Source organism: Anolis carolinensis, chromosome 5 (assembly GCF_035594765.1).
Source record: "Anolis carolinensis isolate JA03-04 chromosome 5, rAnoCar3.1.pri, whole genome shotgun sequence".
Classification (NCBI taxonomy): Eukaryota; Metazoa; Chordata; class Lepidosauria; order Squamata; family Dactyloidae; genus Anolis; species Anolis carolinensis.
In genome coordinates this window covers 101,312,773-101,340,087 of record NC_085845.1, presented here as the reverse complement: position 1 = coordinate 101,340,087, position 27,315 = coordinate 101,312,773, and the positions used below count along the sequence as shown (strand labels likewise).

The 27,315-nt window shown below is 38.8% G+C and overlaps 1 protein-coding gene across 1 annotated transcript in view; it reads right to left on the bottom strand.

Annotated features, from left to right (window-relative positions):
- ano2 (anoctamin 2) overlaps window positions 1-27,315 on the bottom strand; it is a 173,374-nt gene that overhangs the window by 33,011 nt on the left and 113,048 nt on the right. Inside the window, exons 14-18 of the mRNA XM_062981994.1 lie at window positions 15,388-15,462; window positions 11,931-12,132; window positions 9,816-9,927; window positions 4,601-4,658; window positions 3,993-4,093 (exon numbers count right to left, since the gene is read on the bottom strand). Coding sequence (XP_062838064.1) covers window positions 3,993-4,093; window positions 4,601-4,658; window positions 9,816-9,927; window positions 11,931-12,132; window positions 15,388-15,462 — 548 coding nt within the window. The remainder of the gene's footprint in view (window positions 1-3,992; window positions 4,094-4,600; window positions 4,659-9,815; window positions 9,928-11,930; window positions 12,133-15,387; window positions 15,463-27,315) is intronic.

Below are 27,315 nucleotides of genomic sequence, written 5' to 3'. Positions count from 1 at the left end.
TTGAAGCAAGAAGATTGCATAGACAAACCCAAACTCCACTTATATTGTTATAGGTGAGAAAGAAAGCTTCCTCTGTCTCAGTTTTGTCCCTCTGATCTACACGTGTTAATTAAAATTCCTTGTTTAAAGTAACAGACTCTATGACTGTAAGCAACCCAAATGGTTCCTGTTGATTGAATTTCGCATACACTGATATTATCTGTTGTGATATGCTAGACAGAACAAAGACAGCCATTTTTGAGATAATTTGGTGTTATTGATGTATGACAGAAAGAAGAGGGTGTGTTTTGAACTAAGAGGATGTGCTTTGATCCAAACCATTAAATTATTCTGTATGCTAAGGAGAGAAAAACTAGTTGGAAATTGTTTCTGGATCTCACTTTGTACTTCGTGTGTCCACCTAATTTCTGCTGCAGAAATAAACTTTTTTTCTCTCCTTGCTCATGTTGCTTTGCTAATTGGACAATCTGCTAGGTACCGGCTTAGGTGTCACATCTTGTGAGGGAGAAGACAATTAGCTCCATGCTTTTGAGACAACTGCAGCCAAGGGAGAAGCCATACATCAACAAAGCTTAAAGAACATCCTGGCCTGTAAGAATTCACTTGCACAAGCATGATTGAACCAGTCTGGGTTCTGGATCAAAGCAAGGTTCATCAGGCATTCCAAAGTTAAAGTCACAAGCAATTCCAGAGGAACACTATAATTGTCTACAGACAATTGTTTCTAGCAACAGATACCACAAAGTGTTGTCGAAGGATTTCATGGCTGGAATTACTGGGTTGCTGTGAATTTTTCATGCTGTATGGCCATGTTCCAGTAGCATTCTCTCCTAACATTTCATCTGCAGACAAAAGATCTCTCTCCCACCCTGGACACTCCACAAATATATATATACACCCCACTTGCCTAATTTCCAACAGACCTCTGAACAAACCTCGGAGGATGCTTGCCATCCTTAGAGAGAATGCTACTGGAACATCAAACAAAAATCTCACAACAACCCAGACACATCAAAGGCTGGCTCTTAAATGGCTTCTGCCATGGACCTTTAGGTTCTTGCTCTGTTATCTTCAATAGGGAAAGGGGCAGGGCTTTCCTTTGACTCAGATTTATATCACCTCATCAGACGGGCTAATTTGCCCATCATATACTGCTTGCTCTTCACTTTTAACACGGAGCCCATTAGATGACACACAAAGACTTCTGGCCAGGTTTCATGCTGAAAGGGGATAGCAAGTGGCACAGGCCACCACGGCAGCACCAAAAGCTTCATATGTTGCCTTAGGAGCAATGGAAGGAAGTTGGGCAGTGACGCTTCCGTCTGTGGATGGGGTCCCAGGTAAGTCAGGCAATGCGGGGTGTGGGGGTCATGCCATGATACCTGATGAATCCTTCAGATAAAATAGAAATGAGATAATAATCTGCTTATCTGCTGGAGATTAAGGGATATTAAGAGAATAAGTATATGACTGGAAATGTTTCCAGTTTATAGCATATGGCAATCTTGCTGAGTCCTTCCTAGAAGCCAATAAGAACTCATGGATATAGAATCATAGAATCATAGAATAGCAGAGTTGGAAGAGACCTCATGGGCCATCTAGTCCAACCCCCTGCCAAGAAGCAGGAAATCGCATTCAAAGCACCCCCAACAGATGGCCATCCAGCCTCTGTTTAAAAGCCTCCAAAGAAGGAGCCTCCACCACAGTCCGGGGCAGAGAGTTCCACTGCCGAACAGCCCTCACAGTGAGGAAGTTCTTCCTGATGTTCAGGTGGAATCTCCTTTCCTGTAGTTTGATGCTGTTGTTCCGCATCCTAGTCTCCAGGGCAGCAGAAAACAAGCTTGCTCCCTCCTCCCTATGACTTCCCCTCACATATTTGTACATGGCTATCATGTCTCCTCTTAGCCTTCTCTTCTGCAGGTTATTTATTTATTTCATGTCAAAAGCATTGCATAACAAATACATTTAAAAATGATGAAAAAAAAATTAGAGGAAATCACAAACAACTAAATAGTTTTAGACCAGAAACGGGCAACAGCAACCGCATTGTCCGAAGCTTTAAACAACACCTCCTCCGTGCATGAGGCAGGACATTGTGGGCAAGCATACATATGCGGAGTTGTTTGTTCTGCTCCACAGTCACACAAGGTGGAGGATTCCTCCAGGTAGTGCCACCTCGCCAAGTTGTCTTTAGATCTGCCCACTCCACTTCTGAGTCTGTTCAGGGACTTCCAAGTTGCCCATTCTTGGTTTGCCCCTGGAGGAAGACCCTCATGGGGGTCCATCCAGTTAGAATTGCCAGGTTTAGCTGCCCAGAGAGACACCCTTGCTGCTGCTGGAGGAACATCAAGAGGAGTGGTGGTTCTCATGAAGCCCTTCCTTGATTTGAGTCTGGTGGGAGGAGGCTGATAGTCATGCAGTGGGTGGCTTTCACAATGTTCGACCTTTTTTCTCTCGCAGTTAGCAGCAACTTCCCGTCGCACGTCAGGAGGGGCAATGCCAGCTAGCTTGTAGAGTTTATCAACAGGTGTAGGTTTAAGGCATCTCGTGATTATTCTGCATGTTTCATTTAGTGCTATGTCCACTTGCTTCGCATGGGCAGACTTGTGCCAAACAGGTTAAACATGCCCAGTTCGTTAAGCCGCTCCTCATAGGGCTTGTTCTCCAGACCTTTGATCATTTTAGTTGCCCTCCTCTGGACACATTCCAGCTTGTCAACATCTCCCTTCAACTGCGGTGCCCAGAATTGGATGCTGTATTCCAGGTGTGGTCTGACCAAGGCAGAATAGAGGGGTAGCATGACTTCCCTGGATCTAGACGCTATACCCCTATTGATGCAGGCCAAAATCCCGTTGGCTTTCTTAGCAGCCGCATCACATTGCTGGCTCATGTTTAACTTGTTGTCCACAAGGACTCCAAGATCTTTTTCACATGTACTGCTGTCTAGCAGATATGGTCATCTGATACATGCCCAACCTCCACATAGGTATGTAAACCAACATCAGGGCAAAAGGCTGAACTGTTATTTGGGAATGAGTGACATGGAAATCACAAATACTCCCCTTGAACCATGTGACTACATTAGTGTGTCGCGAAACACAGTTTGGAAAGCTCTGATATAGGGATGAGGCAAGATGGCGCCGGCGTGATAGGAAGCATTTGAAGGAGCTCCAATATCTCTGCTGTTTTTAGGCTACCAGGGCACAACAGAGCTTTAAACTGCTGTGCTGTAAGCCTGCGAGCTTCCTTTGGGAAAAGAGAAGCCACATTCCTATCGTCTTCAGGCAGATAAGGAATGAAAGACAAGAGTTTCTCCTACAGAAATTGATGGTAGTCCACCATGCTTACTTAATTGGCTACTTGGATTGACAATACTGTGGAAGTACAATAGTGGCAAAAAAGATGGACTGCTCAGCACTGATACATGTAAGCATAACTCCACCCTATACTAGGGTATGTGTTGTTGTTGTTGTTGTTGTTGTTGTTGTTGTTGTTGTTGAGGGTGGTATTCTTCTTCTCTATCAACAACACCTAATTCCCCACCAGGGCTCACTATCTTTCTGCAATAGCTCCTTTCATGGTCATTCCATTGCTGGTGGAGAATTGGGGGAGGAGAATCAGATGCACACCAGAGATATCTTCTGCCAAAATCCATTAGAGTTCTCTGGAGAATTCAGTGGAGGAAGTCATAGCCACGGAGGGGGGCTACTGCTAGAAAAGTGTGACTCATAGGGGTGGTGACAGTATCGCATGAGGAATTCTTAAACTGTGCTTAACTGTGCAAGATCTCAGCCACTTATATTTTATTCGGTTTCCTAAAATTGTTGTATCCTTTTCTTTTTTGATGTAAGGAAAAAATTTAAATTCAGATATGGACAATTCATTAGGGAAAATAAAATTCCAGCATTTTATTACGGTCTAATATTTCCATAGATTTCAGCATATTAAAACCAGCCTGTGATACATTAGAGAAATAAAAGTATGATACATACGGGACTCCGATTTCAAAAACATTGTTTTGGATCAGCTGTTTTCCCAACATTATAATGCTCAGTTGAATGCAGAGTTCCATTAGGCAGCCTCCCGGAGCACACTGAAGTGGAATGGAAGCAACAAGCGATCAGTATAATAACCCAGGGGGTGAACAAGAGAAGTCCACTGAAGTCCAACCAAAGTTGGTTGGGCTTCAAAAGAACTACAGCTCCCATTGTGCCCTGGAGTGTCATGGCATAATTATATATATATCAACAAACCTATAACAAAATGGTTAATTATTTTTAATATATTCCACCTGGATAGTCTTTGAGTTAGACAGAGAATTATTTCTGGGTTTCATGGCCAGGATGACAGGGTTGTTCTGTGTTTTCCGGGCAGTATGGCCATGTTCCAGAAGTATTCTCTCCTGACGTTTCGCCCACATCTATGGCAGGCATCCTAAGAGGTTGTGACCTCTGACCCTATTTCTGGGTTTTTGGTAGGTGGGGCATACAGATTATTAGCCATTAGATGGAAAGGTATAACAACAGATATATGATGTACCTCTTTCAGTACTAGCATGTCTAAAATTTGCCAAAGTGATGGTTTATGTTTGGGGACTTACCTCTTCCATTCGGTAACCAGCAAATACATACACATATTTCCCAGGTCGACCCACAAATCTGAAAGTAACATACAAGTGATACAGATTTAATATGCTGATTAAATCAGTATCAGAAAAAATCAATTCATATAAATAAAGCATTTATTTTGTGGGAGCAGATGTTAAATATGATCTATAAAGCCATTATCTTGGTCTGGATCATGCTGGTAACCTAAATTAGAGTAAAATCAATTATTTCCTTCCTGAATCCCATTCATTCAATGGGTCTATTTTAATTGGGATTTAGCCTATTATATCACTATATTTCCTCATTTAGAAGTACACCACAATGCAAAGAAACTGAGAGAAATACATCAAGAGATAAATCTGAGCAGGCATTTAGAATTCTGATGTGGCCATTTAGGGAGGATATCAAAGTAGGAAAACCAGACTAAAATGAATTTATTTTCTTTGGGGAAGCAATGGCTGCATCAGCAGAGGAAAAGAGATAATCCCCTGGGATTGAGAAAAACAGGTAGAAGAGGGAAACTACTAGACAGAAGCAATAGTGTGTGGTGAAACTGGTGAAGGATCTCTTAGAGGCAATGGCAACGGCACTGCAGCTAATTCTTGATGCCATGTGGAAAGGGAACAGTACTAAACATACACTTTTATCCTTTATTAAAGGCTCCATATACTTCCAACTTCAAAGGTCCTAGTTTGCAGAGTGGCCTGAAATGAACCCATACCCACCTACCTCATATTCCCATCTGGGTCTCATAGAATCATAGACTTACACAGCTGGAAGAAATGAGGTTGGACTTTGGGGTCTCCTCCAACTCTAGGATTCTAGGATTCAGAGCCTGGATGAACATTTGTTGGGAGAGCTTTGACTCGGTGTTCCTGCATGGCAGAAATAGGGTTGGACTGGATGGCCTTTGGGGCCTCTTCCAACAACCAATCAAAGCCCTTCAAACAAAGGATCACAACCCTCAGATTTAGTTATAGGACCCAAATGAAGCTGCAACCCTAGGTTTAAGAAGCGTTGGCTTAGATGATTGAGTAGAGGGAATTCTTGTTTAGTTTGTAGTTGATACAAAACAAGAACAAGTAGCTAATATGTTGAAAGATAGAAACAGAATTCACAAAGACCTTGCTAAACAATGATGCCTCATGAACTTGAATGTATACTGTAGTTGTTTTTTTCTTAATTTGTTTATTCTCTTATGCCTATTATATTGCGATGCACTTTGATTGTTGATTATGTGATTTTAATATGTTGTAAGCCGCTTCGGGTCCCATAAGGGAAAAAAGTGGGATATAAATAAAGAATTATTATGATTATTATTATTATTATTAAACTAGAAAAAAATGGGTTGAGACTAATACAATGAAATTCAAGAAATAAAAATGCAAAATCCTACATTTACATCATAAAAAACAAATGCACAGGAATAAGATGAAGATACTTTTGCTTAGCAGTAGTACATGGGAAATGATCTTGTGAACATAGCTTAAACATGGCCCATCCAAGAGATGCTTAAGCAAAGATGGAAAATAATGTGGTTCCTGCTGTGCACCTTGAAGTCATTTCCGACTTATGGTGACCCTATCATGAAGTTTTTTGGCAAGATTTATTGTATAACTCAAGTATGAGCACAACTTTCTTGCATAGATAAACCAAAAGAAAAACAGCATCCAAGGTTCTAGTTCTAATGCCTTCTCTCTGCATGGCAGTAAATACTGTATATACTCGAGTATAAGCCTTGTTTTTCAGCCCTTTTTTAAAGATTGAAAAAGCCCCCCTCGGCTTATACTCGGGTGAGGGTCCTGGTTGGCTTATATTTGGGTCAGCTTATACTCAAGAATATATGGTTCATTTATTATTTTTCTCCATTATTATTGGGATTACTACATTTATTATTTTTCTCTATTATTGTTGCTACTATTACATTTATTTTACTCTATTATTATTATTATTATTATTATTATTATTACATTTATTATTTCACTCTGATCTTATTATTTTCATATTTATTATTTTACTCTATTTATTACTACAGTAGAGTCTCACTTATCCAAGCCTCGCTTATCCAAGCTTCTGGATAATCCAAGCCATTTTTGCAGTCAATGTTTTCAATATATCGTGATATTTTGGTGCTAAATTCGTAAATACAGTATTTACAACATAACATTACTGCGTATTGAACTACTTTTTCTGTCAAATTTGTTGTATAACATGATGTTTTGGTGCTTAATTTGTAAAATCATAACCTAATTTGATGTTTAATAGGCTTTTCCTTAATCCCTCCTTATTATCCAACATATTCGCTTATCCGAGCTTCTGCCTGCCCGTTTAGCTTGGATAAGTGAGACTACTGTACTTTGTCCCGGTGGCAAAGTGTGTTAAAGCACTGAGCTGCTGAACTTGCAGACCAAAAGGTCGCAGGTTCAAATCCTGGGAGCGGAGTGAGCGCCCGCCGTTAGCTCTAGCTTCTGCCAACCTAGCAGTTCGAAAACATGCAGATGTGAGTAGATCAATAGGTACCGCTCAGGCGGGAAGGTAATGGCGCTCCATGCAGTCATGCCGGCCACATGACCTTGGAGGTGTCTATGGACAACACCGGCTCTTCGGCTTAGAAATGGAGATGAGCACAAACCCCCAGAGTCGGACACGATTGGACTTAACGTCAGGGGAAACCTTTACCTATTACTACATGTATTATTTTCCTGTATTTATGATGATGATTATTATTATTATTATTACATGTATTATTTTACTCTATTATTATTAAAAGGATACATAAGCACATTTACATTGAAGAAGATGAGAATAATGATTTAATCAGAGTTGGACAATCTTATCTTAAATTTGAGCTTTATGTAAATATTCAAAAATTCAGCCGCTCCAAGTCCCCTCCGGGGTGAGAAGAGCGAGATATAAATGTAATAAAGAAAGAAAGAAAGAAAGAAAGAAAGAAAGAAAGAAAGAAAGAAAGAAATTTAACCTACGGATGCTTCAATTAATGTAATTTTATTGGTATCTGTTTTTATTTCTGAAATTTACCACTTTCGGCTTATACTGGAGTCACTGTTTTCCCAGTTTTTTTGTGGTAAAATTAGGTGCCTTGGCTTATATCCGGGTCAGCTTATACTCGAGTATATACGGTATTTCACAGAGGTTGAAAGAGTGTGACTTGTCCAAGGTCACTCAGTGAACTTCCAGGGCTGAGTAGGGATTTGAGCCCTGGTTTCTAGAATCATAGCCAGTGAGCAAATCACTACACCATGCTGGGTCTCATATAGTATTTTAGCTTGCATTAACAGAGTTGTAATTTCAGGTCAAGGAAAGTCACGGTTCCACTATATTCTGCACTATGAAGCCCCACATAGAGTACTACTCAGTTATAGGCACTATGTTTTAGAAATAATATAGACAAGTTGGAGCAGGTTCAGGAAATGGTTGGATAGACATTTGAGGAAATGTTGAGTGAGCTGGACCTGTTCAGCTTGCTGAAGAGAAGACTGAGAGGTGGCATGATTGTACTCTTGAAATACATCATGGGCTATAACAGAGAGAAGGGTACAGGTTTATTTGCAACTCCCCAGAGATTAGGTTTCATGTTTTTTATGTTATAGGAAGATAGATTTCAATTGTGTTTGAGTTCAACAACGCTCTGCAAAAGTAATAGTGCCTCATAGTGGTGATGGGAAGATTAGTAGATAGCGGTAAAGGAAGATTCCTCTCTCTTTCTATGACAGTAGTTCTCAACCTGTGGGTCCCCAGATGTTTTGGCCTTCAACTCCCAGAAATCCTAACAACTGGTAAACTGGCTGGGATTTCTGGAAGTTGTAGGCCAAAACACCTGGGGACTGAGAACCACTGTTCTATGGTTATTTGTCCTGCCTGGAACTTTCAGCTCTTCTTTGTTTCCCTAGAATATAGTCAGGCTTAGCTAGGATCAGTAACTTCTTTTTCGTCATCAGTAATGGAGTTCTCTTAATGTTGAGTAAATTTATTGATTAGTCCTTGGGCCATATCACAGTACCAAACCAAACAAAAAGGCTTGATAAAACATGATTACAATCCATATAGTAAGTTGAATAAAACACTTATAAAAATACAGTAAATAAATATGATAAAACTGAATATATACATCATGTTTCTGTATCATCCCTACAATTTACCCCGATCTTAATAAATGTTACTTTAAACTTTAGCTACTGGTACACTTGGCTCCTTAAGCACCACCTCACACTTTCCAAGCTGTGGGTATACTCTGCTAACAAATCAAAAATTAGAATGACAGTAAGAGCCATTCAGAATTGGAAGCAATTTTGGGATACAGTGTTCCCTCACTTATTGCTGGAGTTAGGTTCCAGGATCACCCGCAATAAGTAAAAATCCGCGAAGTAGGGACACTATATTTATTTTAATATTTATACATTATTTTAGTTGTTATACACTATTTTAAGTCTTTATCAACCAATCGTGTGTTGATAAATCACCTCCTTCTCCCGTTGCCACTTGGGCTCCTTTTCTCTCCCTTTGGCTTCTCCTTCCTCCCTTCCTTAGGTTGTAATTTGTAATTTTTTATTATTTATAATAGTCTTTTAGAGTTGATTGAAAAGCCGCGAAACAGCGAATACACAAAAAGTGAACCGCGAAGTAGTGTGGGAACACTGTATCTCCAAGAAGAGGCTGGCCTGATGCCTAATGGCGACCCTCTATCTGTGGTGTCTGCAGTAATGTTGAAGTCAGTGACCTATGATAGGAGCCTCTGGTGGCCTAGGGGATAAAAGCCTCATGACTTGAAGGTTGGGTTGCTGATCTGAAAGCTGCCAGGTTCGAATCCCACCCGGGGAGAGCGTGGATGAGCTCCCTCTATCAGCTTCAGCTCCATGCGGGGACATGAGAGAAGCCTGCCACAAGGATGGTAAAACATCGAAACATCCGGGCGTCCCCTGGGCAACGTCCTTGCAGACGGCCAATTTTCTCACTCCAGAAGCAACTCCGGTTGCTCCTGACACGAAAAAAAAGTGACCTATGATGACCCACCCAGCTCCATGATACTATTGATTCTTGGAGATCTATCATTCATAGGGTCACCATACATTGACACCCACTTGACTTAAATTATCATCAAGATTTTTCCTAACTACTGGTGGAATGCAGAAAACATGCCTTATCTGTGCCAAAATATTACAACATGGAAAGAAATCACACTCAACCTACCTTCCTTTAAAAAAGGCCACATAAAAAATTGGTGCATAGGAATTAACAAATTTCAACAGGAAAGCCTTTAAAATTAACCTCTCCTCAAAAGCTTTTTCTGTCTTTGGTACCTCTGCCATAAAGAGAAGAGAAAGAGAAATGAGTTGGTAAATCCTAACAAATTAACTACTTTCAAGGATGTGTTCTTTTGCAAACAATAAGTATCTTGAATGTAGAAAAGCCACATTCTAATTCAGGAATGCTATCTTGTATTAACCAAAGGAATGCCAGGAAGACCCCTTCTACACTGCCATATAATCCAGATTATTAAAGCAGATAATCCACATTATCTGATTTGAACTGGATTATATACACTGCCATATAATACAGTTCAAAACAGATAACCTGGATATTATTTGGCAGTGCAGAAGGAGTCCAAGTTTCACTTTTACTTCTGTGAGAAGCAATGCCAATTTATACCAGCTGTCTGTTGCCATCCTAGTAATGTCTCTCTTTTTCTCTCGAAATTTCTCAAATGGGTCACTGCAATCTCCTATGAGATGATAAAAGTTGCTTCTCTTGTGTGCAACGGGGCAGGTGTCTTTTTCACAGACTTGGCTCCATGTACATCTTTGGACAGTTTCCAAGATCAAAATTATCTCATATTTTTGAGGCAGGTGTACAAAAATGTAAAAATAATCTCTGTATAGAGCCAGAAGGAGTCATGAGAAAAAAACTATGCAAAACATCAAAACCTTATGCTGTGTCTACTGATAGAATTCCCTTTACTTTGTGTTTCCATCATGTTCATGAATTGTCATTGTTACGAACGAGAACTAGAATATTATGGTGACCCTATTACTGAATTTTAAAAGAACGAAGATATTAATCAATGGTATGCTGTCCCAGGTTTTCTTGGCAATTAAATTATTTCTTAACCATACTGTATAATTATAATAACATGAATTATTGACAACAGCATTATTGCAACTTTGCGCTTTTTATCTGTTATTTGCTGTGTATTTATTTCCGGCAGCACTACTGCATTTTATGTCTTTAAAGGTTGCTACAAATGATAAATACAGAGTGGCTGTAAAAATAGACAGTTCTACAATTTATTGTGTTTGCAGTTGCAGATGGAAATATCCATTGTATGTCCCCCGAGACTGTCAACCGAACAGTTTTCTAGCCCCATTTGCGTATCAGCAAGGCCTGTAAAGCCATATGTATATTTTAACTATAAACTGAAACATGTACTCACAAATATTCTTTAGTCAATGTAAAAAATGCATATTAAAAACATATAAAATGCACATGAATTTCCATGCCAAGGTATGTAAGGGTTGAAACTTTACAAACACAAGTAAATGAACTGAAACAAAAATGTTGGTCAAAAATTGAAAAAAAAATCAACAGATTTTCACAACTTTCTGACCAAAAAAAGATTGTGCGAACTACAACAGTGGTTCTAATTTTTAATCTCCCCATCCTCCAGATGTTTTGCATTTCAACTCACTGAAGCTCATGGTCAATCATCAAAGATTTGAAGTTTAAAACTATCTGGAGGACCAAAGGTCGAGAGTCACTGATTTAGCATACATCCATATGATATGTACATGCAAGGGAAAACCAATAGAATTACAGTAGAGTCTCACTTATCCAACACTCGCTTATCCAACGTTCTGGATTATCCAACGCATTTTTGTAGTCAATGTTTTCAATATATCGTGATATTTTGGTGCTAAATTCATAAATACAGTAATTACTACATAGCATTACTGCGTATTGAACTACTTTTTCTGCCAAATTTATTGTCTAACATGATGTTTTGGTGCTTAATTTTTAAAATCATAACCTAATTTGATGTTTAATAGGCTTTTCCTTAATGCCTCCTTATTATCCAACATATTCGCTTATCCAACATTCTGCTGGCCCGTTTATGTTGGATAAGTGAGACTCTACTGTACTTAAAATTCTTAATGAGGAACCCACAGTTGCAAAATCCCCAAATGAAGAATGAACACTACTAAATGATCACTATGTTACTCACTACATAATGTTTTGCAGGAAAAAAGAGCTATTATTTATACACTATCAGAAGAATCAAAAGGATGTGTTAAGGTGAAACAACATTACCCATTTCTGTCAACCATTTGGCAACCATTCCATAAATTTCATCTAGGATAAGAATCACAACGAGGTTAATGATGACAGCAGTTGCTGTCACTGTCACACGGACGTTTGACCTGGTTGATTCATTGGGACTCATTGACAGTGCTGCTGCTGTAGTTATCCGGTACACAATTACACCAAAGACTAACGAAAATGTCAGTGAAATCTGGGGGGAAAAAAACAACAGATGTATACATGCAATATTCCTTAAAATGCCATTCATAAGTTGGTAAATAATGGAATGAGTGCTGTTAAAGAGCAAGGGGAAATTTTCATTTTGAAAAATCAGGTGCAGCTTAATTATTTCCCTACTCAGTAGCAAAGAAACACCCAATTCGAGCAGAAAGACTCGATTCTTTTTCTCTACATACATTTAGGAATTCCTACAAGCAAGCATAGCATGGGAATTTATATCCTACCGTGTTTCCCCGAAAATAAGACAGTGTCCTATATTAATTTTTGCTCCCAAAGATGCGCTAGGTCTTATTTTCAGGGGATGTCTTAGTTTTCCATGAAGAAAAATTCACATTTATTGTTGAACAAAAAAATGAACATTTATTATATACTGTACAATAGTTGTCATCACAAACCAGCATAACCAGACAAATTGTGAATCCTATCAAGAATTTCTTGTTCCTACCATTATTTCCATGTACAACACTCTATGGTACGTACATTTACCAATCCTGCATGCTCTGGTGTTTTGTTCGGCGGGCATGCTTACAAGCAAAAACTTTGCTAGGTCTTACTTTTGGGGGAGGCCTTATATTTAGCAATTCAGCAAAACTTCTACTAGGTCTTATTTTTGGGGGATGTCTTATTTTAGGGGAAACAGGGTATGTCATTGTTGAGCACTGCAAGATTAGGTACATAATCGAGCACTGTTGTCTCCAATATTTACCTCCTTCTCTTTATTATGCAGCTTACAACGTTATCAAACGGTTCTTAGAGCAGAAAATCAAATATATTAGTGCTAAAGTTGCCAGTCATCTAAGCAGGCCCCAGGGACTACAACATTGCAGGGTGGAGGTGGGGTGGGGGTAGAAATCGTGCAAGATGAGAACTTTCTTTTAGCTATATGCATTTAGCTTGTTATTTTGACTGTTTGTGTAGCTTCCTGCAATTTGCAAAGCTTAATCAACTCCAGTCAAGTTGTTTCAACTTGCAAACTCTTCATGTTTATTTAACTAATTTCTGGCATTCTCCCTCTCTGCTGGAACCAGTGTTCAGAAGCAGCAGAGGAAATCCATTCTATTCTGTATCTATCAAAGAAGAAAAGTTGGTGGACTGACTTGGGTGGGTGGGTGGGTGGGTGGGTGGGGGGCTAGTGCATCTTGGATGGTTGGAATGACCAGCACATGAAGAACTGCAGTAAGCAGCAATATACAAGTGAACTGTGGCCATATCTACACTGGGCAGTATTGAGATGAGAACCACTATTCATTCATTCATTTATTTACTTACTGCATTTATATACCGCTTTTCTCACCCCTGGGGGGACTCAAAGCGGTTTACAACATAATGGCAAAATTCAATGCCAACCATACATGTGAAAACATAACAAACTGATCAAATCATGAACAATAAAATCAACATCAGGTGTACTTATAGAACAACTCAAAAATAACAAAAATAGAAGATTAAATATATAAATTAAACATTTAGGATATGTTTACTAATAGATCTAATATTAGTAAACAGTTAAAACATTAAACATAAAAAGGCAATTTTACATATATGTTAAAATACAAGTCGGGCCTGTGCTCTACACAGTTTTAATGCATTTATTTGCATTAACAGCAGCAATGATGGATATATTAGCTCCAATTTGATTTTAACTTGGTCAGAATGTATAGGTTTGTCCTTTGAAAACAAACACTCTTTCTTTCTGTTCCTTTAATTGATCATATCTTCCTGTTTGAATCAGGAGTGTTCTAGGGATGGACAGAGGGGTGATAATGCTGGTATACTTTATTGGCTTTGACTTATAGTTGCTTTATACCAGGTGTACTATGTTTTTGATAATAAAATTCCTACATATTTAAATCCTGAAAAGTTAATTGATAAATTGGACATTCTTTATAAATTTAATTGGTATTCCTTGGACATGTTTATCGTTAATATTTTCATTTATTGCAATTTATTTTGCTTTTAATTATTCTGATTTTATCTGCTTGGATTTTAATGTATTGTCCATTGTTTTATTTTGTGTATCGTTGAAATGTTTTAAGTTTTTGTCAAATACGTTGTGTCGTTGTTTCGGGCTTGTCCCTGTTGTGAGCCGTCCCGAGTCCCTTCGGGGAGATGGGGCGGGATATAAAAATAAAGTTTATTTTATTATTATTTATTTTGAATTCTGTATATCACTAAAACTTTTCCAAAATTAATAGCAGTTGTCCTAAACATTATTTGAGGTTTGATAAAAAGTAAAATAATAATAATCTGCAAACAATTTACATTATTTTCAATATTTTAACTTTTATGCTATGAATTTCAATAGTTGTCCTTATTAGTTTTCCTAATAGTTTTATTGCTACAGCAAATAAAATAGCAGGGAAACTCTTGTTGAGTTACTCCCGATATCGGAAATTGTACATGGTATACACTAACTGTAGCATTTGCATTTTCATATAACTGTACCATAATTGTGTTATAATTGTGTATTATAGGTGCTACAAACCTATCTCTCACATTTATTTATTTTAAAAGGTCTGTATTCAATGCAGTCAAAGGTTTTCATTGCATTTAGCAATATTGTGGTTATTGGATTCTTATGGATTATATTTAATGCTATCCTGCGTGGCACAAATTGGGTTTGGTCTGGATGAATATATATCACTATGGATTTATGTAATCTTTGGGCCATAATTGATGTAAATATTTTTGAACCTGATATAGTAATATTTTAATAAGCTGATGTGAATGGGGATCCACCCCTGGTTTAAGTATAAATACCATTTTTGTTCTATTCCATGATTTTAGAATGTTCTTTCCTAATAATATACAACTGTGCAAACCATGTAGTTGAGGGATTAGATCATCTACAATTTGGTGGGGAGGGGGGGAATGATCTGTCCACATGTAATCTATCAATTGCATTTTTTATTTCCTCCACAGTTGTTGGGGCACACAATCAGTAGTTTTAAAAGACCTTTAAAAGACCTTTAAAAAGACCTTAATATTCATGTTCCTACCTACGTATATTTGAGAAATATAGCTGTCTTGGACTTTAGTAGAAAATTACCAGAAAAATGTTTCTATTTATTTTTTGTCCATACTTCACTTGAAAAAAAAGGTTACGTTAATAAAAAAAAACACTTGCCTCTCAAAACGCTAATTCAGTGTGAAAATGCATGCACTAAAAGGTAACTTATGAAAACCAATGTATATCAAGGAAAATAAACTATGTAAACAAAATTACCATAAATAAGATAGATGCAAAGTTCACCAGATAACCAGGGGTGCGATCTTTCCAAGTCAGTTTCTCTTTTTCATCCTGGTGTAAAACATAATGATAAGAGTGATAATTATAATATGCAATGCTAAATATTGAAAATCAAGGAAATATTTTATGAAATTGTTCTACTTTAAAATAAAAAAGAAGTGATTTGATACGAGTTTAAATAAACAACATGGTAATACAATTTGATATTGCTATGTCTTATGTATTTATTTACAGTATTTATATTCCACCCTTCTCACCCCGAAGAGGACTCAGGGTGGATCACAATGTACATATCTATGGCAAACATTCAATGTCATTGGACAAACAACACAGAGACAGACAGACACAGAGGCTATTTAACTTCCCAGCTAATAATAATAATAATAATAATAATAATAATAATAATAATAATAATAATAATTTTATTCTTATACTCTGCCCCATCTCCCCGAAGGGACTCGGGGCGACTTACATGGGGCCAAGCCCGGTCATGACAATATAAAATCATGGATAAGAGCTGTAGGAAACTGGGCTAAAGTGCTAGTTATGTCTAGCTAGCTTCTGGCTTTGTGAGGGTATGCTCGATTCCAGCCACAGGAGGAGCTGCTGCTTCATCATCCACTGTGCCGACGAGTCTTTTTTGATGGAGTACTTCCTCATCTGGTGTTGTACATCAGTTAAATTAGCCTCCCCGCATAAGCGGTCCCTAAATTTTCCTACTTGACAGATTCAACTGTCCTTCGGGTTGCTTAGGTCAACAACGATCAGGGCTGTTTTTTATTTTAATTGTCAGGTGCTCACTGGCCTCTTGGTCATAGTGATTTATTGAAGTTGGCTACTAAGCAGCCTGCGCCACAGCCTGGCCCCTTTCAAGTTTCGAAGTATTAGCTTCTGCACTTAAATGAAAATAATTACAAAGGACGATACCCATGATTACAACTCAACATGGAAACCAAATTTGAGGAACCAAAGGAAATTGGATTACAACTCTAAAAATACTACGCAACCTTCATAAAAGAAATACATATCTTTATTAACCATCCTCAGAGGATGCCTGCCATAGATGTGGGCGAAACGTCAGGAGAGAATAATTCTGGAACATGGCCATACAGCCCAGAAAACATACAACAACCCTGTGATCCTGGCCATGAAAGCCGTCAACAACACTTTTGAATCAGGTAATTTTGGGTTCCTATTTCTCCCAATTGGATGTCACCTGCAAATTTGATAAATATGTCCCCTATTCTATCATCCAAGTCATTAATAAAAATGTTGAATAGCACTGGGCCCAGGGCTTAACTGTGTGGCACCATACTGGTCACTCCTCTCCATGATGCGAAGCCACTGGTATGCAGCCTTTGGATTTAGCCAGTTCACCAATTCCCAATCCACTTCTCTTCAGGATGAAGAAGAAGCATTTGGCTCGATCAATCAACTGATTACCAATCTACCTAACATTAGCATTGTCTAGCTCACATTTTACTAGCTTCTTTGAGAGAATATCCTGGGCCACCATCTTGTTTGTGCACTGGGAATGGCATCAAGAGATAATCATTTGAAACTCTATGCTTCAGCCTTTCAAGTGTTAAGAGTTTCATTTATGGGTTATTCATGGTTGCAGAGATATAGCAATTTTAAACTGGGTCCATCTTTTCAAAACACTATGTGGTGTCAAAGTTCATTTTTTCTATTATTGCAAACATGGCATTCCAATTTAAATTATCAAACACCTTTTCAGCATCCAGCAATATCAAGATTGCTTGCTTCCTGCTGCATCTTTCTGAGTCAATTAGATCCTTGATATATTCTCCACATATAATTTCTTGTAAAGTCTACTTAATTCCTTTATCTAAGATAGAGGTAAAAAAGTAACAATCATTGTCTAATGGTCATATTGGCATGTAGTTTCTTATGTCCTCTTTTTTGTATCAAGACACTTTGCATGCAATTGTTCTTTAGGGCTTATGTTATTCTCTCCCTTTCACCTATGGTGTTCTATGTCTCTTTTTATTTCTTCTTTCATAAGAAAGTCTCCAGGGTTGTTGTGAATATTGTGTATTATTACAGTCAAATATATAGATTTTTTCATGTCAGGAACGACTTGAGAAACTACAAGTCGCTTCTGGTGTGAAAGAATTGGGCAAGGACGTTGCCCGGGGGACGCCCGGATGCTTGATGTTTTTACCATCTTTGTGGGAGGCTTCTCTCATGTCCCCACACGAGGAGCTGGAGCTGACAGAGGGAGCTCATCCGTGCTCTCCCCGGATTCGAACCAGCAACCTTCAGGTCAGAAACCCAACCTTCAAATCAGCAGCCCTGCCGGCATAAGGGTTTAACCCATTGAGCCACCGGGAATCTCCATAAATATATAGATTCATGGTTTATACATATTATTATATTTCAGTTGAGCTCATTTGAGTTATTAAATAAGATATAAAGAAAACATGTTTTCCTTACATATTATCTGTACATCTGTGAGTATTCTAGAATCAGGAAACAACCACCACCACAGAAAATACTTTCTCCTACACTGCTCCACTATATCACCCCTTGGTGGGGTGCAACCACCTCGACATATATCTCAATCTTCAAACAGGTGTTATTTCAAGGATCATGGCTCTAAGCCATTTAATACTTTAAAACAGGGGTCCTCAAACTTTTTAATCCGAGGGCCGGTCCACAATCCTTCAGACTGTTGAGGGGCCAGATTATCATTTGAAAAAAAAAATACAAATAAATTCCGATGCACACTGCACATGTCTTATTTGTAGTGCAAAAACAACAACAACAACAATGAAAGAACAATACAATATTTGAAAATAAAAATAATTTTAACCAACATACATTTATCAGGATTTCAGTGTTCCCATGTGCTCCTGCTTCTGGCCAATGAGATAGTCAAGTTAATTAGGGTGGTTGTTGTTGTTGTTGTGTGCCTTCAAGTCATTTCAGACTTTGGGCGAGCCTAAGTCTAAAATGTATTTATTTATTATTTATTTATTTACTGCATTTATTTACTACATTTGTATCACACCCTTCTCACCCCAAAGGGGACTCAGAGTGGCTTACAAATTATGCGTACATACAATATATTATATTATTAGCATAGCACAATATTAGCATTATATATTACTTTATTGAACTATACCACTATACTGTAATATTATTAATAATATTATATGTAACATAGAATATATAACTAATATTATTATATGGCATTATTATTAGTGTTATACTGTATTACATTATAATATTATTATCAATATTATATGTATATCCAATATATTATATTATAAAACTGAGGGCGGGGGCCAGGTAAATGACCTCGGAGGGCCGCATCCGGCCCCCGGGCCTTAGTTTGGGGACCCCTGCTTTAAAAGTTACCACCAGAAATTTTAATTAAGAGCACAGTCATCTTGGCAGCTAGGGCAAGTCCTTTAAAATCAGTTCTATGGTTTTATATAAATGTGAAATACTATATTAATCTGATATCAAATGTATTTTTCTAATTTAACCAATTTTCATTTCCTTGTACTTTGATTGCTTGATGTTTGAATTATGAGAGACAGATAAATGAAAGAGGTTAAATTTGACTTTGTTAAACAAACAGTTTAAGAAAATCAAACATTGTTAGGAATACCTGCTTTTCCACATAAAATCTTTTGAGATCTAACAATCACAGAATGAACAATATTTAAAATTTTGCTCAGATCTGTTTTGACAAGATGCCCATACAAGATCTAGTAGACATGAATTTCTAGCCCTTGTTTGTCCAGTGAACACTGTTTATTTGTATAGCATGAGGATATGGAAAGGATGCTTGGAAAAGTGAAAGCCGCCTCATGGGTTCTGCCCCCCCCCCTTCTTGACTCACAACGGAATGGAAGAGGCAGTGGAAGTGGATAAAGGAAGTAAGAAATGCCTTCTGTGTGGCAAAGTTGTGATATGCATTCAAAAAGGCAGTCCTTTTTGTAATTTTTTGTTAAAAAATCCCTCCCTGGATGCCATCATGTTGCATAATTTCTGGCCAGTTGCCAATATCTTATGTTTAGGCAAAGGCCTGGAACATGTGGTTGTATTTAGCTCCAGGGATTTCAAGATGAGAGAGCACCCACATCCCACTTTTTTGGTTCCCTGGAAGTTCCTTCAAACCTGACTAAGCAAAGGAACAATCCACCCCAAGTAGACCTCTCTAATCAGCAAAGTCCAACAAGGCTATGGAACCTGACGAGTGGTTAAAAGAGCATGGAAAAGAACCAGTGCTAACCATGAGGATTTGGAACACATTTGCTGCTGTGTTTTGCTTATGGCATGGAAGTTGGGTCTAAAATGAAACTTTGCCTGACTATTTCTGTGGGAGGCCTGTGAGGGAAAGAGGAGGGGGATGTGAGCTAGGAAAAGTGTATGATTTCAGGGAGAATGAGAAAATCTGCAAGATGTTTCCCAAACTTTCAGCTTTATTATATGACAAGCTAAAAGGTTTCCAGTCTTGACAATGATTTATTCTGTGCTGTTTGATATTTCTTGGAGCTTGTCTTCCTGAATGGCTAAAACTCCAGCAAGTAACACCTGTTAGTCTGCGAGACCAAGGTAATAGATTGATGATTGATTTATTGATTAATGATATCTCTAGTGTTGGAAAATAGCTCAGAACATGAACACCAAATTCACTTTAATTAGTAAGAAGAAAGTGGCAATTGTAAATCGGCCAAATAACTGTGCCAATGTCTCATTCAATGACTTTGCCAAATAACCAGGGCTGAACCACCACAGGCTGAATAATGTGCCCATACTTCAATCACAGCACTATTGAAACACTAAAGTGAAAACACTTCTTTTTGATGTCTGAGAGCTTTAAGGTAATTTTTAAAAAATCCTCAAGTTTATTTTTTGGAAAGGACTGAGTTTTTAAAATGTGTACTTTACCCCCCCCCCCCCCCCCAAATAAAAATAAAAATTAGGTTTGCAGTGGAATTGGGTGTAACATAGGTTACATTAGCTATCTTACTGCACTGGTTTGGGTCCTTTTAGTCTCCCGGTCATCTGCCCATTTTTCTGATATCCCTGATAGTGAACAATCACCAATTCTTTAGGCCACTAGTAGGGCTGCTATGACCTGTCCATGTTTAGTGTCAGCTTCTATATTATCACATTCATGTAGAATTCCCCAGATATATCTACTATCAAAATATATATTCACTGGCTGCATAAGACTAGGTGGAATAGATACCAAAAATAACCACAATAATTCCACAGATGCCATCTTCTCGAACATCCAGGAGTACATCTGTATTCTGGAAAATGACCCAAAATCCCAACTTTCTAGGGAGTTATGCTATACATACACACAAATAAATTGACATGAAGTCATCTGGACATGGTTGGCATTCTGAGACATGTTCTTGAATACTGATGTTTGGCTCTGAACAGGTACTATCATTTTCCTCTCCGATTTGTTGTATTAGTTCTCCACCTGCTAAATTTAGTAAGTGTGGTTATCTAGAATGTTGGGGTTGTGGGTCCTTTTCCAGAATATCGATATTTTGTCTACAATGGGCAGTAGAAAGTGATTGCTGAGTAATTTCTATGACTTATGGTATCATTCTCATCTACTTTGATGCATCTACTGAATTTAGTGTCCTAGCTTCCTCAAACGTTGGCATACTTGGCCAACTCCTGGGATTCAGATGATTTGGCTGGAATGGGGACAAAAGGGTAATTTTTTATGGTTTGTTACATCTCTCCAAGCTAGTCTTGTATGCCTGGTGAATCTGGTGGGCACTGCACCTCAATTCCATAGCAGGTAGTGGCACAGTCTGGAACAGTGCCATCAATGAAAGACAATGTTAAATAGAAATTGTTACTTCTTAAGATGGCACAAAGCTCTTTTTCATTTTTTCCTGCAACAGCTTACTATGATCTACAAAGTTTGAATGAGTTTCCTTTGTGTAACACACACACAATTTCAAAACAAGCGACTATCTCTATTTCTCCATAAATACAATTTCTATCTTGATTATCTATCAACCCATCCTCATTTTCTTTCCACTTGGGAAAACCCAGTGCAGCTTTCAAAAGGCCTATGGATTCCCCCCCCCCCTGGAAATCCTATTATAATTGCTATGTCCTTCACTTTCCAAGACCCCCTGGCATCATTTAGAACAGTGGTTCTCAACCTGGGGTCCCCAGATGTTTTTGGCCTACAACTCCCAGAAATCCCAGCCAGTTTACCAGCTGTTAGGATTTCTGTGAGTTGACGGCCAAAAACATCTGGGGACCGCAGGTTGAGAACCACTGATTTAGAAGCTAAGGCAGACTTCCTGCCTTGGTAAGGAGGCTGTTGTTCTTCTTTTGAGGGGTGAAGTGGAAGACAAGGAGGGGAGGCTGATACTGCTGTCCCACTTCCCCAGGCTGCCTGAGCCCAGTGGAAAGACAGTTGTGGAAATGTCTTCTGGGATGGCAGATGAGATACCAGGAGGCAGCATCCACATACCCTGATTCCTGCAAAGATCCAGGAAGATCAGGACCTTGGCAGGTATTTTGCTAAACTAGAATAAGCCTAGATAAACAGGTTTATTCTATGTTAAAATGAATTAGCCTGGAGAATTATTTGGATGCCCCAGGCCAATGTGTTTCCCGTCACATTATGTGGCAGTGTAGATGGCCCCATTTTCACTGACATATGATGCAGTTTGAAGCTTGTTTATTGCACTCTAGCACTGATACAACTTTTCACCCAGCATCACACCAAAGTCCAGTAATTCTATCTTAAGATGTTTATTAAAGAAAGCTGATAAAAAGGGCAAAAGGGCAAAATCAAAATGGTCAGTACAATAGAAAATATACAATAGCAGTAATCCAAAAATGCCAAGGAATATAAAGTCAAGATATAAAGTCAGCAGTTCGGCAAGCATAAATCCATTAACATGAAAACAGGAACTTTTCCAAGGTAAACCCTTCCAGGAAACAAAGGAATGAACCAGAGCAGGAAACTTGAATCCAGAACTTGAGAGCCAAGACATGAGGGCCATCCCTTCTGGCAACGTTGTCCCCTCTGAGAGGCTTGAAGCCCAAACCCCTTAATTTAAACCCATCCAGGTAACCATGAGATCATGCTGAACTCTCCTGGCATTCAAGGTCTTATCTTGGATTCTCTGACAATATCTTGTTCATCTATTTTTCAGTCCTTGCATTCTCAGGTCTAATCTAATTTCTTGAGAACACTCCCCATCAGCCCAAGGCCTTTTCTCAAGGGAACTGAAACTTTCACTTTCCCCTGTTTCCTGGGAACAAGAACAGGGGTCCACATCATTGGTTTTATCTGCCTGCAACTCTCTCTAATCACTCACAGACTCCTCACTTTGAAATCCAACATCCTCCTCATTCTTTGACCCATCATCAGGAAAATCTGATGCTTGCTGAGCTGCAACATTTTCTTCAGGAAATCTTTATTTTTGTAGTTTCTCTTTGTTTTGGGTGAGCTAGATGCTTACATTAAAAAGGAAGGAAGCTTAGAATCCAGACCCAATAATGATCCCACCAAGTACTTGATAGAATTCATATAGAATAGTATCTGGCTAATCCAGTTATATAGCAAACCTGGCAGCAGTAATAGATGGCAACTTATTAGAGGATTATAATCCCTGAGTTTTTATCTTTTTCTAGAACTGCTAAATGTACAATATACACACAAGTGCACACAAACATGACCTTGTCAAAAACAAGATAAATTAGAATACATGGCCAAATGGTTCACAATTTTAATGGTTCACAATTTGTGCTAAACTGCTATAGAGGCAGTGCCCAGACAGCAGCCATAGGTATTATCCAGATTTTGTGATAAATATATCTTACATTTCTTTCTTTGAATATACTCCCAAACTGACTGAAATCATACACTACATTCTGCCTGCAGAATGTTATCAGAGCCAATTGTATGACATGTTGAAGTCTACATTATTTTCTGTCCTGATAAGTATTCTTCCTTTTGTTCTGATAAGTGTTTTTCTTCTAGCAGTACCGCTTAATTTAACCTGTATATCATAAGGCCTGGGTTAATAGCATCCATTTAAATGTTCCTATTTCATTTTTCTTTATCATTAGAACTTAGTATAAAATGTAGCCAAGAGCAACAATTAACCTATCGAGTAACCTTTGCTGAAGATCTTAAGCACCATCCAGTATTTCATCAGAAACTTGGCTGTCAAGAAATGAGCACTATAGAACTATGATGTCATTGTCTAGCAATAGCAGAAGCACATCTATGGCTATAGTTTGATAACATTTTCATTAATAAAAAGATATGCCCTCTACTTAATGCTTGACACAGAAAAAAGCATAGCATCAGCAAAATGTTAATAGAGGAGAGAACATAGTTCTTCAACATCTCCTTATATACATGCTCATCAATCTGCCTAATAGTCATTTTTTCATCTTCTGAATTAAAAGCTTCTTCCTGCAGATTTCTCTGTGCTGATTCAGAAAGTATAACAAGATAAAGCCACTAACCTTTTGTCTATGGTGTCCATAGTTGGATGTGCTTGCTTATGTGTAATTGAATTTTTAACAACTATTTTGAGATCTCAGGGCAGAATACAATTAAAATTCAAAACAATTCCAGATTAAACAGTTAAATACATGTATAGGCACACTGTAAAAAGTACAATTACACTTTTACAGAAAAAGAAGGCTGACGTTTTAACCCCAGTCTTTCCCAGAGTCACATAGGGCATCTAAAGTTGCTTTGGTACAGCATTCTGTGGGCATTACAACTGGATTGGATAAATATTTGCGATGAAAGTAGCGCAATCAATGACTGCTAGTTGTGATAGCTAAATGAAACCTCTATGTTCATAAGGAGTCAGCTCCTAAATAACAATTACTTGTGGGTAAACAACAAAAGAGGAAATTAAAAGTTTTATATTAAGAAAATGAAGAATATGACAGATCCACCCAGAGGAAAGGTGTTCTTACCATACATCAAGGGAACCACTGACCGCATAGGCAAACTGATGAAGAAGCACAACCTACAAACTATCTACAGACCCACAAGAAAATCCAACAAATGCTATGGTCAGCGAAGGACAAGAGGGATCCTCTCTCCTCTGCAGGAGTCTACCGGATACCATGCAGCTATGGACAAGTATACATAGGGACCACCAAACGCAGCGCCCAAACAAGAGTCAAAGAACATGAAAGGCACTGCAGACTAATTCAACCAGAGAAATCAGCCATAGCAGAGCACTTGATGAACCAGCCTGGACACAGTATATTATTTGAGAACACAGAAATGCTGGACCACTCCAACAACTATCATGTCAGACTACACAGAGAAGCCATTGAAATCCACAAGCATGTGGACAACTTCAACAGAAAGGAGGAAACCATGAAAATGAACAAAATCTGGCTACCAGTATTAAAAAACTCTAAAATCAAAACAGTAGATGAGAACCAACACTCTGAGGACAGAGGGCAGCTAATGACTGAACAAAGGATGCCCCCCAGGCAAGAGACAAACCCTTTCCAATGCTAATTAGGGTGATTAAGTGCAACATTAATGCTGGCTTCCCAGTGACAAAGGACTCTTGCCACACCCTGGACTCTCCACAGATATATATTCTTTCCTTTCCTTACCTAGTTTATTCCATACCTCACAACCTCTGAGGATGCCTGCCATAGAAGTGGGTGAATCGTCAGGAGAGAATACTTCTGGAACATGGCCACACAGTCCGAAAGACATACAACAACCCTGTGATCCCGGCCATGAAAGCTTTCGACAACACAATATGACAGACTGTTATGTTATGTGATTTCAGATTCGCTGAATTGCAGGTTCAGGGCCCGGTGTGTCAAGCTTTCCAAAAGGCCAGTTGAGACACAGACAGGTTGAAGCAAAATCAGAGGCTTTATTCTCAATGGCCAAAGAGAATGTCAGCAGAGACAGAACTCCAAAGAACTGGCATCCCTCAGTGCTAACATACAGAAATATTTATAGGACCTTGACAGCAATTTGAAACAAAGGACTTGCTTCAAATTGCTGTCAAAGTCCTATTAATATCTCTCTCTTGAGTGTCGATTAGTCCAGATTGTGTCAGGCTAGGATCCGCAGGCTGATTGGCTGTGATGCACTGTCTGCCATTGTTGTTGATTGGTCTCCGGGTTTTGAGGGAAATTTAATACATTTTCCTTGCTCAGTTTGATATTTTGTGGCCGTTGCTTGTTCTGCCTCTTGTGAGGTGTGTGAAGGAAAGAATTTGGGTGAGTTTGAGGTAGTGGATGCTAATGATGGTAGTTTCCCCAGCCTGGAGAGGACAATAATAATAATAATAATAATAATAATAATAATAATAATAATAATAATAATAACAACAACAACAACAACAATAAACTTTATTTATACCCCGCCACCATCTCCCCAACGGGGACTCGGGGCAGCTTACATGGGGCCATGCCCAGAACAATACAATATAACACAATATAATAGAACAACAAATCATAACACATTAAACAACACAATAAAAGAAAATGTACACTACATTAAACAAGATCAAAAGAACAATAAAACCAAGGGCGGGCCACAAGAACACTAGGTTAAAACTCGGGGTGAGAAAGGAAGTAGGAGTAAAAACCACAGAGTTTTCAGGTCTTTCTTAAAGGCTGCTAATGTGGGGGCTTGCCTAATCTCACCGGGCAGTGAGTTCCACAATCGGGGGGCCACAGCAGAGAAGGCCCTCTCCCTTGTTCCCACAAGGCGGGCCTGAGATATCGGCAGTGGCGACAGGAGAGCCTCCCCTGACGATCAAAGGGATCGGGCAGGTTTATGATAGGAGATACGGTCACGAGGTAGGTGGGTCCTAAACCGTTTAGGGCTTTATAGGTGATGGTCTCTGCTAATGAAACAATAGGTAACAATGAGGCTTGGCCAGCCTGAATGCTATCTCAAGGCCCTTCCACACAGCCGTATAACCCATAATATCAAGGCAGAATAATCCAAAATATTTACTTTGAACTGGAACATCTGAGTCCACACTGCCATATATCCCAGCTCAAAGCAGATTATGTGGGATTTTATTCAGCTGTGTAGAAGGGGCCCTAAGAACAGGACAAAGGAGAGTGTTGAGTAACTTCTGTGACCTTTGCTTTAGCTCCATTGTTAGGTGTATGGAGGAATTGTTAGGGGATCATGCCTACTGCCTAAAGTTTCACAAAGTTTGTGAAACTTTGATGTCTAGCCTAAAAGCCATCTATGGAGGTTTGCTCAAATTAGGTTTCCGGGTGAAAGGTCACCTTGGAATTGGCTACTGAGACCATAGGGTCCTCCTTGGGGTCCCAGGGTTTCAATAACAGGAACATGTTTGTCCGAGCATATGGTTTGGAGTGATCTTTAGGCCTGTTGACTTAGCCTAATATTTTAAAATTAATAGCACAGATATACAGCCCCGTTAAGACAACCTGGGGAGAACAATGAGACACAGGGAAGACATCTGCCCTTGAGCTTTGCTACTCTCCTGCTGAATATGCATGCCCAATGTAGACTAAATCTCACCATGTTAAAACAGTGGCTATGGCTCTGTCTATGCCCTACACCACTGGAGAAGTTATACTGTTTGGCCAACATTGCATCACCTGACATCCGCTGAGAAGTAGCAGCCATCAATGAAAGGACCAAGGCAGTGACATCTTCAGCCCATCCCCTGTTAGGATATCAGCTAGCACGTCAATGCCTTAAATCAAGAAATAGTTTTCTAAAATTCTACAGAGATACTCTCAGGAACACCCCAGAAAGCAAGAGTCCAAAAGTGGCAGGCTAAAACCCAGAACCTCAATCAGCGGCTGACTCCAGATGAGAGACTCCCTTCTGGACACACAGAAGATTGGGTGACCTGGAAGGCACTGAACAGACTG